Genomic DNA, 13147 nt, shown 5'->3' with positions numbered 1-13147 from the left:
AATATTACCCTTTCAGCAGAATTACCCTTTCACTGACATTTTTGTCATGAGGGTTGTTTGGTTTTTTAATTCCGCACCTCAGTAGCTCTGTTTAGGTCTGTTTATCTATACTGTTTTTACTCTGTGGTATTTTTGGGTTTTGGGATTTTTGTTTGGTTGGTTGGCTAGGGTTTGGTTTGGTTTTTTTTTGGTTTAGTATTAAGAAGGGTAAAGGAATGCAGATGTTGTATATTCACTGCATAGTTTTTGCTATTTTTCAGGAATTCAAAATAGGACAAATATAATCTCCTACTTCCATTACAGCCACACTTAAGAGGAAACCAAGGCTACTTTAAAATGAGCCTCACCAGTGGGACGAGACTGCCAGAAACCCATTCCTCTGTGAGCACAGGAAGTATGTTATATCCATCTGCCTCAGGAAAGAGGGAGTTATAACTCAAGTTTATCATCTGAAAATCTCGTATTTAGTGGGCTTCTCTGGACATACTATTCTGAAAATTCTTCTAAAACCAAGCTGCTACTATATTGTTCTCAACTACCGAATCTCTCACTAATAAGAAAACCAGATGTCAAATCAAACACTGGAGAAACATGTGAAGTTGTAAGATAAAATAAGAATCATTGTAATTTTTAAGCCAGAGCTTCGAAACAGCCTTCCCCAAACTGAATACAGACTAGAGAACACTGCTATAATGACTCTTCCAGAATTAATGACTATGTTTACTATAAACAAAGAAATGAAAAATGTAACCAAGTACTTGTTCTTATAAATTTTCTCAAAAACTGGGAATTCCTGCATTGTATGTATTCCCCAGCCTTCCAGGACATATTTGACCACCAAAGTTTGCGTTTCTCATATCCACATATTATAGCTGATCAGCCAAGCTGCTATTTTACACTTACCAGACCTGATTATATGGTATTTGTAGCAACTACCAAATTCAAAAGGGAATCTTGAATCTTATCAAATTCAATCAGGGAATCTTAAATTCCTATTCAGGGTATTGAGTGATCTCCAGCTTGTAACAAAGAGGTATTTTGAACCTGTTTTGGAGTACTTGTCTAATATATTAAGCACAAGGAGGTTTAGCATTTCTTTGGAATTACGGATAGCTGGTTTGTTCAGACACAAACAGAATCGTAGAATCACTAAGGTTGGAAAAGACCTCCAAGATCATCAAGTCCAACCTTTGACCAAAAACCACCTTGTCAAGTAAACCGTAGCACTAAGAAGTAAAGGCAATGCTGCTTACATCTGAGTTCCATAAAATTTCCACTTGAAGGAGAACCTGAATGTTTTGATTTCCAAACAGGAAAACCACATTTCTATGCTGCTGCTTTCTGCAGAATGGAGTTTTTAGTCTGGCCTACTGTCTTCTTCTACGACTCTTCAAGTTTTCTTCTATGACTTGTCAAGTTTTCTTCTATGACTCTTCAAGTTTTCTTCTTCCAGGTTAACCTATTCTGTTCAGCTTTCTTACCTATTCAGTATCCTATCTACTCAATTAGAAGCCCCAATTTTTTCCCCTCTTGTTATAGTTTTTTTAAACACAAGTATACTGTTTGAATATCTCTGAAGCTTTCCACATGGCAAAACCTGCACAAGCTACCCAAGAGAGATCAACATACCAATTCCTAAAACCCAAACCAAATTAAAAAAAAAAAAAAAACAACAAAAACAACATTCTGTCCTTTATATGCATTTGTGAAGTAGTCCTTCCTCACAGGCTACCACAAGCCTCCAGAAAAAAGTATGCGTGGAATTTTATCCCTCTGCAGACTGACACATCCTGAGAATTAACTATAAAGCTTTTTAATTGGCCAGGCTGAAATACGAGTATCCTGCAAGCCATGAATTAAGCAAGTGATGCTATGGAAAGCATTCAAGTGAAGACACATAAATGACAGGTAACTCACAGGAATTTATTCAGGCTAATAGCCTTTATTTTGATTCTACCCAGGCACTTAGCTTCTTAACTGGACTGCTTTATCTCAGTTAAGCTCTATTAGCTGAGTAAGGAATGAAAGGATTACTGTCACACCACAGATATTCTTAGTATTCTAAGGATGCCCAGGAAAGTGAAAGTGGAATCCTGTACAAGATAAACTGTTAGTAACCCTTAGCCACCAGCAGAAAAGAGCCTCCTGGGAGAGGGGAAAAAAAAATCAGATGGTGACAGAGTGATCAAACTGCACCACCACTGAAGTTTTACAGCAAACTAATTAATGATGCCTTCAGGGAAACGTGTAAATTAAGAAGACCAACTACACATTTCACTTAGATGGTCACATAGGAAGGAATATGATCACTTGGTGAAAATTACTCTGGATAAAGTAATGCTGCCTTTATTCAAAACTGATCCAGGTCAGTGCAATACATTTTTGAAACTCAAGGCCAAAGAGCAACTGAAAAGATACAGACTATGGCTAATAAAAACTGGACTACATTAAAAGAAGAGAGACTTAGTGACTTACAACCTCACTGCAGAAATCACATCCTGGCATCACAGTTAAACAAAACCCATGAAAGATGGGAAAGAATACAAATAACTGACGTCATTCAAATCCTGCTTTTCTTGATAAACTTTAATCCAACAAACACCCACTACTAAACAGTGCTCATCTAATTTATGTCCTCTGCTCCAGCAAACAGGGATTTACATTAAGTCTTGACCTTGTGACAGTTGGCATGCATGTGGCGCCAGGGATCTTAATGCCCAGACAGCAGGGCATGAGACACCATTTCTCTTGGAGACACAGAGGGACGTAAAGCTTTGAGCCTTTAGCTAAAGAAAAAGAGGCACAATACTTTCAGTTGAAACTAATGCTTTTCTCTGTCTTATGCTTTCCTTATAAGACAGGGGAGGGGGATCTGTTCAGTTTCCCAAATAAGGGATACTGTAGGCTCTGTTGCTGTGCATCACAGCGGCGTCTCTGCAGCAGTAAATAATGCCTTACATGACCCATGTCACGGAAGAAGGATGCATGAAATGGCTTGGGCTCCAAGCCCAATACCTACGGTGGTGTAAGGTGTAAGAAACCTGCTCCCTGCTGGGGATGGCCCTGTTACAAATTATCGCTGAACCCACTTGATGGCATTGCCCAGGGAACTACTAATATCCATGGGCCAGAATCATGCTAGGACATGTTAACATCCTCAGCCTACTCCAAACATGAACAACCTGGTCCTATCAAGCAGCGTTTCACTGAGTGGCACTGGTCCAGCTTCATGCCCCAGTGCAGACGCAGCATCCCAGTGTGTTTCTCATCTGCCATGCAAGAAGCCAAGGGGCTTCAAAATACTGCAAAGCAGCACCTGTGCTTTTTGGCACTCTCTTTTCTTGCTCAGTCTCAGATCTGCTCCAGGGAGTGATCCCAAAGCTCTACCAGATCACCTCCATCTCAAGGTCTCTCCTTCATGGTATTCTTCGTACAAGCTCATTTGGGTTTGGAATGGTTGTTCTAGAGCAAAGATACATTTTTATTGTAAGCATTTCACATTTTTCTTCTGATCCTTTAAAAAGCAGGATTTAAGAACAAACTCCTTGCACTTTAAATTCCAGGTTGGTCTGAAAATTCAACCAGAAATTTTATCTTCTGAGTTGTTTATAGGATCAATGAAGCCTCATATACATTTTACAATTAAGACATTCTATCTGGGGTGCAGTAAGTGTTAATTTCTCTTTCTTCTCAGTGGAGACTTTTGTGTCTCTGGTAATAGCAGATTCATTAGGTCAAACCCTCTTAATAGTAGATGCTGTAGGTCTAAACTCACAATAGATAGGTGTGATACTCCTTGAAACATTTCTTTATATTGTATTATTGCCCTGAAGCATGCATTTAGCCAGGAACTGAGTACATATGTGCTGGTGTTTCTAAATATATTAGTGGAATTTAAAGCCAGACATGGAATGCGGATTTAGTTAAACAATAGTGAAACCACCAATGACCATCAAATTTCTGTGATTTCTGAAGCTTATGGTGTCCCCCTCATCACCCCCTGCCCTCCAGTTGTTTCCTGTTCATTATGTTACTACTAATTAAGACTAGGGAACTGAATTTATCCATGACCAGGTTATTACACACTCAGAGACATTACACTGACTTTACACTGCAACTTCTCCTTAACTCATCATTAGAAAGCACACTCATGCCAAATTTGAGCACACTTCTTAATCATATTACCGTTTGTCTTAAAAAATACAAAGATAGTGCCGTGACCAGTAGAAAATGATTCCCCTGAAGGGACATCACTCTGCATGAGTGGGTTCCTCACCAATGTTTACTTCATCTGCCAAAAATTATCTGAGCATACTACGCTCTGTAGGCTTCCAGGAAAATGTGAAATGAGCGAATTACTTCAGCCGGGACTGCTACTTCCAAGCAAAGAAAGTGCAGCATGCTCTGCTTGGATCCTTCCCTCACAATTCTCAGTCTTGGATTGTCCCTTGGGAGTGGGAAAACAGCTGTTAAATTTACATGCAACTGAGGCAACCTTGAAAACTGTAAACATATTACTATTATTATTTATTATTACTAAGTTTACTATTATTATTTATTATTACTAAATTATCCAGTATGACACTCTCAAACCCCCAAATGGTATCCCAACAAAGTCTTGCTCTTCTCTGCAGATGATCAGCCCTTATTATGGGCTGTAGGAAAACCACAAGTTTCCACACATTGGTGACTCACCACTTCAACTCCTCCTGCACAGGGTCTTCCTCCAGAACAGCATAATCAGAATCAGAACTATCATGACTACTAAAAGCACCACAATAATCACCAGCCAAAGCAATGATGATCCCTTTTCTGTGAAAACAAAACAACAAAACATCCACAGCAAATTAATCTCATTGTAAAAAAAAGCAAAATGAGCCACGAGGATATCTTGATTAATGACAGTGGTTCCTCTGATATGGTTAAAGGTACTGCTAGGATAAATGAAAGCAGCAATTACTCAAAAGAGAAAATAAACCTGTGTATCTTCAAAAAGAAAGCTACTTGTCCACAGAAAATGTGAAGAAAAGATGTGCTCATGGCAAAGAATACTGCCATTCCTATACCTGATACAGTGGTTGGCATACACACACAAGCAGAACCTCATACAAGTCTTAACTCTTTCAGAAGAGTTTTTTGTTTACCCGGAATTTTATTATTTTTACTTTTAAACACTTTTTACTTTTAACACTTTTTTAACTTTTAAACACTGTTGAAAAGGCAACATTAATTTTAAGAAAATAAGACAGGGTATGTTTTGCTGCCTGCAAATAGCTCTACCCAACAGCTCAGTGTAAATGTTCCTCCCTGGTTAGACATTACCACTTCATTTGACTGCTATTAATCAAAAGGCTTATCTCAATGTTCACTGACATTAGCTGGAAAATGGTATGACTTGAAATGTATTTGACTTGAGCCAAAACGATCATGTATTTAAACAAATTTATGTTGAACTATTCCTTTGAACTTGTCCTCTAAAATATAAGATTGTTAAAACAGCAAGCTGTTAGCTGATTTTTATCCACTTAGCAAGAAATAACAACAGTCTGCTTTCTGAGATATGCATTTGCTTTTTAAAAGACCAAAACAAAAGAATACTGGAGACAGGACAAAAAGATTAGTATGTTTTTTCAGAATTGTAATGTAATTCAGAATTAAGAACTAAATTGCTTTTGAATGTTTAGAGAGCAGATATTAAAAATCAGATCCTGCTCTTTACTACTACTCCTGTAACAATCCCTTCTTGAGTGTGTAATTTCAGAATCAACCCACAGCTACAAGCTGCTTTTCCTGTCTTGCTAATTTACAAGTGGTCTTCAATTTAAGGCTCTGTATATAGAGACATGTGAATTTTATATCACTCAAGTGAATGCTCCTGTATGAAGTAAAAACGGTTCTTCAGCTTTTAATGTTTCTATTTCTTATCTGCAGAAACAGGGTGAAAGTCTTTCCAGCAGAACAAAATGTTGGAAGAAGAAATAAATTAACACTATAAGATATTCAGATGTTACATTAATACATCTAAGATTTCTGTATAAACCAAACGTAAGTATCTTCAACTGACCCCCTCCTTGTATGCCTGAAAGTACTGTTCCTCTCTGACCATTACTGCAGTGGACATGCGCCTTGGCAAAAAATCAGAGAAACCAAAACATCATGTACAGATTATATACAACAAAACATGCAGTAAGTTGAACTGGAACATTTGATTCAGAGACAGTTTGTTATGAATTTCAAAATTTCCAACTTCCTCAACAACCCATAGAGTTTCTACTCATCATTCTACTTATAGATATCAGCTGACATATTTATATTTATTTTTAAGCTGTTAAAAAAATTATGAAGGCCTACGTGGAAACCTATGTTCAACTTGCTGTACAATGCATGGTGCCTCTAAACCCCGTATCTCTCTAGCTGATTAGTCTGGCTTTTTTCCCTTCTTGGATAGGACCCCAGTATGTTACTACCTCAAAGATAACAGTGGATGCAAATAGGATTTCCTGACATATGAACATCTCATTCCCTCCTCTTCCCCCAAGATTCCTATCCAAATATGCTACTGCAAAACATGGAAGTCAAGAGAATGCTAAGAAGTTGCCTATACTTCTCACCTACCTCCGTTTATTTTCACAGGCATTTCAAATGTTTCATTTGTGTTGCTTACTTTGCAGATCAAATCCTGTGCACTGATGCTCTGAATATTGTAGATTTCCAGTTTACTGGTGATGGACACAATCCCATTTTTGTGCTTGACTGTCTTCTGTGTAAGAGTAGAATTGAACAGGTTGTTCCAGGTGATGGTGGGCTCTGGCAGGCCATTAGCATTACAGGTGACTATCAGATGATCTTCAGAAATGTTGTGTTGGACAGATGCATTGAGACCTTCCAACACACAAATGAGACAAGTCACCACCACAGTGAGCACCTGGTCGTAAGCAGTAGTAGCAGCCTAACCATTACAAATTAGAGCAAAGTTTACTGGATTCACACTGAGCCCAATGGCAAGGAATGCAAGAAGAGTTCCTCGGATAAGATCCCCTCCATGTCTCAATACTCCTTCCCCCATACTGAAGTAGTATACCCCAAAGATTTCACTCAATCTGAAATCCAAGTATTAAAATAATCTGTTAAGTACAATAATTTATGGGTCCTATCTGCTAATTCCTTATCAATGGTAAGGGTTTGGGAGAGCAGCTGACAGCACTGGGGCTGTACCTTGCACCAAAAGGAAGCTCCAATGGGCAATGCCCATTTGCCCAAGTTCCAGATGGGACTGATCAAGGACTTAGAAAGATTCCACTCCTTGCTTTTCAGCTGCTACTCAAGGAGTAACAAACAAGAGCCAAAATGACCACAATAATCTTGAATATGACCCACAGAATTTTGCTCACAGCAGCAGTGCTCTGTTTCTACATCATGCTCCACCAGGGGATGCTCCCATCACTGCAATTCTTGAATCTGCTCAAGGAAATACTGTGGGTGAGAAAACACCTCTTCTTTCACTAGAGACATATCCCTGCAGAGAACCTCACCAAAAACACTCAGGCAGGTATTTCCTGAGAGAGGACCAGAAGGGAAAACATTGAAGAGACACTTGTAGCATCCTGAATCATCCATTCTAGTGTCCCAAAAAGTTATGCTTGTCTTGTTGAGTTCCAAACTTGTGAAATTCATTCTGTCTTCATAGGGCTTCTGAATCCTTAATCCATTCGTTTCACTGTAAGTAGCTATATTATCATGTAATTCTTCTGAGTCCTTTTGCCATGTCACTTGCAGAACATCCATGGGTTTCGTCAGGGCACAGCTCAGAGTCACGCTGTCACCCATCCTCACTTCTGTGTGTCCAGCCTGCGGAACCACTGCAATGACAGTAAACAGTTAATGAAATGGGCAGATATCACCCATTCAGAAGCCTAATGTTGATTCTAAGGCCTGGATTACCCACAGACACAACTCCTTCCATTACACATTGTTTCTGTGGCTTTCCCCTACAAAAAAGTCCATCTCCTGCACACTCCTAGGAATCAATGAAGTTATGTTGATTTACATTGGCTGAGACTTTAGCTTTCTTCTAAGCTACTTAAAAGACAAAAAGATGTACCTATTTCTGTACCCATATCTGCAGACTTCCCTCTTAAGTCTTACTAAATCAGCTCATGACTTCCTATTCTCAGCAAATACTCAATTTTTGTTTCCTAAGAGCTAGAGGAAGATTGAATGCATAAGAGAAGTATGCAACAAGCCATCATCAAAGAAGTAAACAGCAAAATGCCTTTAAAAGGCTTTCTGAACTGTAGTTTCAGACTTCACAGCGCATTTGAGATGGAGGGAAGGAAGTCCTTTTCGGATGCCCCACTCTTGGAAGCTGTCAACTCAGGTTAACAATGGTGTCCAGTGTCACTGTAGATATGGGATGTTTCTTGTCCTTCCCATCTCTAAATGCTGCTTCAGGAGGATTTGTGTCACAACTACCAGCTCCATGTCTCTGTCTCAGCTATGCAAGAATGTAAGTCAAGCAGCACCAGCAATCTGTATTTCACCTACTTTTGTCTCTTACTCTGCTGAAGCCTCAGAAACCTGAAACCAGTTCCCCAAACAATTTCAAGCAGATTTCAGAAAATTCAACTTACCATTTGCCTTTCCAAGCCCAGAATATGCCAAAAACAAAACCAGAGCTTGTAAAGTCATTTTGGAAGAGAAAATCTGCTTCACCTAAAGAAAAACAGAGAGATGACAGATCATCTTCTGGTGATATTGTACATTCACGGTGCAAGAATTAGCGGTAGATTTTTCATGTGAAAAAGAATGTAATTCTGGGGTCAGACAGCAAGACTTGACAAGTTTTATTGCCTTGTTTCCTCAACTGAATTGTAGACCCGCCTGGAACTGAAGGCAGTGTTATATTCAAGAGGAATCATAAATTTGCAAAAAATACTTCTGTAACACACTCTACCCACTCCTGAGTTTTTTTTGCCAATGCCTGCAAAACTAGATGAAGCATCCTGGGACCCTCTTCTGTCAAGAATTTAAGCAAAGCCCAACCTTTTAAAGATTTTCACAATATTCAAAAAATGAGACAGTCAACTGAAAAGCATTTTCTGTATTATACAGGTTAAAAAAGAAGGGCTGATAAATAAATCAATAAATAAGATGAAGAAAAAGGTATTTAAAAACAAATTACCGACGAACTTGTGTACACACTGCATACACTGACAACCAGTAGCCTGCATTTAAATTTTAAACATACTGCGCTAAAACAATTCCTGATATAACTCTCCAGCTACCAAGAACAAATAAAGACCAAGATGTTATGTGTAGAATCAGGAAACAAGAATGCATCAGCAACGAGCCCAATGAAAACAGTCTGTGTAATCAGATATTTAAGCACGGTTATAAGAAATTCAAATATTCCCACAAGCATGCAGAAATCAAGGGCCACCATAGCAAGCAGAAACTATCCAGTCACAGAGCTGTTTAAAAAGCAGGGGAAGATGTACCATGCCTGCAGGCAAGCAGAGTTTTCAATAACAATCCTTTGCTTCACTGCTTTAGTACACATTAAAGCCCTTAATGCACCATTGCACACACCCGGGGTAGCAACAAGAATTCACACAACGAGGAACGACACTATACCGTGTAGCTATACCGAGCACAGAAAGAAAGAAGTCCCTTTAGGTCATAACTCCAGTCACGGGCGCTGCACAGAGTCAGGAAACAAAAACCAAAACGAACAGAAGAAGAAGAAGAAGAAGAAGAAGAAGAAGAAGAAGAAGAAGAAGAAGAAGAAGAAGAAGAAGAAGACGAAGAAGAAGAAGAAGAAGAAGAAGAAGAAGAAGAGAAAGGAAAGGAAAGGAAAGGAAAGGAAAGGAAAGGAAAGGAAAGGAAAGGAAAGGAAAGGAAAGGAAAGGAAAGGAAAGAAAAGAAAAGAAAAAGAAAAAAAAAGCGTTAAAGATTGGGGCAAGTAAAGCGCAAATCCTTTACTGCGTCTCCCAAAACCGCACCTCGGAGGGCTCCTGAGCCACGGGCTGTGCCGCTCCCTGGACAAACCGCCCTCCACCACTGTTTGGGAATCTCCCTTAACTTCAAAGAAACTTTCCCCCTGTTGGCGTCACAGAGGTTTCCGAAGGCAGCTGGCGACTGACCCCGGCAGCTGGAGGCCCCTCCCGAAAGGAAGGGAGGACGAGGAAGGAGACGCGAGACGCGGGCGGTGTCTCCAGCCTTCCGTGCCGGGGTCCCGCTCCCGCAGTCACTGTCACGCTGACGCGCGCCCGGCACTCCCTGCTCATCTCCGCCCGAAACCCTCCTCAGATGTGGGAATGCGTCCGGGGAAGGCGGCGGCAGGGGTGGTTGCTCACAGCCAAGTACGTGGAAACACGGAGAAAGCTGAAATAAATCCCGTGGAGGCGGAAGCTCCCACACCGCGTCGCGGTCCTTGTTCCAGAGCTGAGCTCGTGTCTCATCCGGCGCTAACCTCTCCCTCAAGGGTATTCATAACAGCCCAGTAACAAATTATTTTAGGCTATATCTCTTACGTAATTGGGAGTGGTCTTTTGCTTTCGCTGCTACCTTCCTGTTGGGTGGGGAGGAAAAGGGGCAGCAGGAGTGATACTGGACAATCTCTGTGCTATTTTTGTGTTAGATTAGGATCTTCTGCTGATAAAACTACAACAGGGATAATTTACCAGGCCTTGTTGGAGGCTTGGCAGAAACAGCCCATTTCTCAATCTGATTAATTAGAAACAGCATTCTTAGTGATCAATACAGGACATTCAGTGCCTGCTCTTTCTTCAAATGCTTTCATACACATGCACACGTTCATACACTGTTCACAGCACTTGCAATATTTATCTCGCCAGACTCTATTTTAAGCCATCATTGCTCACAGGAAAAATCAAACACCAGAATTTCAACCTCTTACCAAAATTAATGGAAAAAGATACCTACAGAAACCTAGAAACTCATTCTTGTTTAAGACACAGATCTGTGTGAATATTTGGAGCAATGCTACTAAACTGTCTTAAGGAAGAAGGTGACCTTTGCAGGTTTCCTGGGTCACCCTGGGCTCACCATGTGTTAACCTCACCTGTCCTGCTGCTCTCAGTACCTTGGTGCACAAAGGAGTGCCTTTTGACCTGTAGAAATAGAAAGCTTCTGCTGTCCCCAGTGGCTGGGGTCTGGAGATCAGGGCGGTGTCTCTTCCAGATGGGTAGAGCTGTACTTGGAGACACCTTCCCCACCACTGTGCTGGATTTAGTGCAACCTTTTCCCTCTGCCAACTAACTAACCAAAGCCCCTTGGCTTTTCAACAAAATTTACCACTACCTTTATTTCTACCTTTCTTTCTACCTCCAAGGATAAATCACTATGACTTAAATCGCTTAAATTTCCCTCTACCAGCCTTGCCCTTTTTGTTCCCTCTAAAACAGGCCAGTAACTAAACCAGTTGTTTGAGACTGATGGATCTACACGCTTCACTCTCTTTTTGTTTTAATGAGAAAAATGCGTTAGCAAGTTTCCTGTGCTCACTTGCCTTCACTATAGCTGAGGGTATTTTAGAGGGAAGTCCAGTTAACTGCCCATTGCACAGCTTAAAATAAATTTGTCCAGAAGTGCCCTGTGCCATCAAAGCAACAAAAGGAGGGAGATCCCACTGATATCTTCCTGCTCTTATTTCATGAAAATAAAGAGGACTTTGGGGGAATTTGAGTGATATATTATAGTAACTCACATCTATTGAGGTGGAAAATGTCTGCATTTAGGCAAATGTTATTACTTGTTCAGTGGGCTGGAGAAACATAGAGAAGAAAGAAAAAAATGATGAAAGGGTCTGGAAAACAAGGGGGCTGCTCCTTTGGAAAAGAGGGAATAAATTAGAGCTGAGTAAGGAAAGGATGATCCTGAAATCGTAGGCAAAGACCAGAGGTAACCTCAGGGCAGACAGAGGGAAATGAAAAATACTCCAGACAAACCAGCAATTGTGGAAGATTCAAATTCTTTTTATATTTAGAGAAGAACAAGTGACGAAAATCCCCTTATGCCTTATTCTGTGTTCTAACGCCAACTGTTTCTTTTTACAGGAACCTGACTCAGCTCAGCAATCTTCACCAAGCTTTACAAGGTTCTTTGTACGTAACGTACCTGTACCTGGAGCTGGTGGTAGCCAAGGTGACATGGACTCTCTGCTATTATAAATCCTTTGAAGTTAGTGAGAAAGACAGTAAGTAGAGAGCTCTTGTTCAAAAATTCAGAGAGGTCTTTGTTCATTTTTTGTTATTTATTTAGCTGTAATACACCCTGTATGCTGGCGGAAGAGGCAATTTATAATTCCTTCTGTCACGAATGAGATTTATTCTTCATTCTTTCCTCTGCCTTCTGGGCGGACACATTCCACTATTAATATATTTCTTCATTCTTCCCTTGACTTCTGGACTACTGATCTCTTATAAGCAGAGCCATTTGAACCACTAGCCAGCAAAACCTGTACAGGCTTAAGGCAAATATATAATACAGCTGCTCGAAGTTGTCATTATTTAACAGCGAAAAGGAAAATAAATGGGTGAATGGAGTAAGTGACATAGATTCCAGTAAAACCAAACACAGTAGGTTTTACAGGATGTACTGTCTTCTGGAAGTTTATATCAGAACATCTGCACTGCTGATTGAACTCCCTTCTGGCTCTGCTCACATCAATTAACATATCCCCCTTAATCATCAGGCTCAGGCAGTGCATCTTCAAGTTGCAAATGCTCGTATGGGTCTAATAGAAGGTCTAACCTGGTTCAGAGGATCTGCCACCAGCTGTCATTTTGCTAGTGATTCGACCACATGATCATAATCAAACCACATTTCTCTCTCTCAAGCTTACTTCCATAAAACAAGGAAAGGGTAAATTGCTTAAAGTCTGAGGTCCTGCCAATTTCTCTAGTGCAAACTGCACAAGATTTCTCAGTAGGGAGAGTTAGCCATGTGGGTGGGGATAAAAGCACAAAAAATTTCTGGAGTCCATTTCAGTGTCAATTTATCCATGTATAAAGGGAGACTGGATTGAGGAAGAGGAGCACAAAGGGGAGATAAAGGCATGGAGTGGGTGTGGAATTGGAAGAAGAAGAAAGTGATCATGGTAGTGAAAGTTTTAGTCCATAACAGG

At 40.3% G+C, this 13147-nt stretch overlaps 1 protein-coding gene and 1 long non-coding RNA gene across 3 annotated transcripts in view; one reads left to right on the top strand and one right to left on the bottom strand.

Moving 5' to 3' along the window:
* The window catches only part of LOC102044623 (OX-2 membrane glycoprotein), a 12244-nt gene extending 1772 nt beyond the window's left edge, over window positions 1–10472 (bottom strand). Inside the window, 5 exon segments of the mRNA XM_031056684.1 lie at window positions 4696–4812; window positions 6612–6882; window positions 7533–7859; window positions 8631–8712; window positions 10143–10472. Of these exon segments, the coding sequence (XP_030912544.1) occupies window positions 4696–4812; window positions 6612–6882; window positions 7533–7859; window positions 8631–8712; window positions 10143–10460 (1115 nt within the window). The 5' untranslated portion in view covers window positions 10461–10472.
* LOC115947824 overlaps window positions 10240–13147 on the top strand; it is a 6223-nt gene continuing 3315 nt past the window's right edge. Inside the window, exons 1-2 of one of the 2 annotated variants that reach the window (XR_004081680.1) lie at window positions 10240–10361; window positions 12078–12217. This is a non-coding gene — a long non-coding RNA (uncharacterized LOC115947824). Of the gene's footprint in view, window positions 10485–12077; window positions 12218–13147 lie in introns of both variants that reach the window. The other variant, XR_004081679.1, reaches the window with a different exon arrangement.

This window comes from Geospiza fortis, unplaced genomic scaffold (assembly GCF_000277835.1).
Source record: "Geospiza fortis unplaced genomic scaffold, GeoFor_1.0 scaffold1, whole genome shotgun sequence".
In the NCBI taxonomy this organism is placed as follows: domain Eukaryota; kingdom Metazoa; phylum Chordata; class Aves; order Passeriformes; family Thraupidae; genus Geospiza; species Geospiza fortis.
This window is presented reverse-complemented; position numbering and strand designations above follow the sequence as displayed.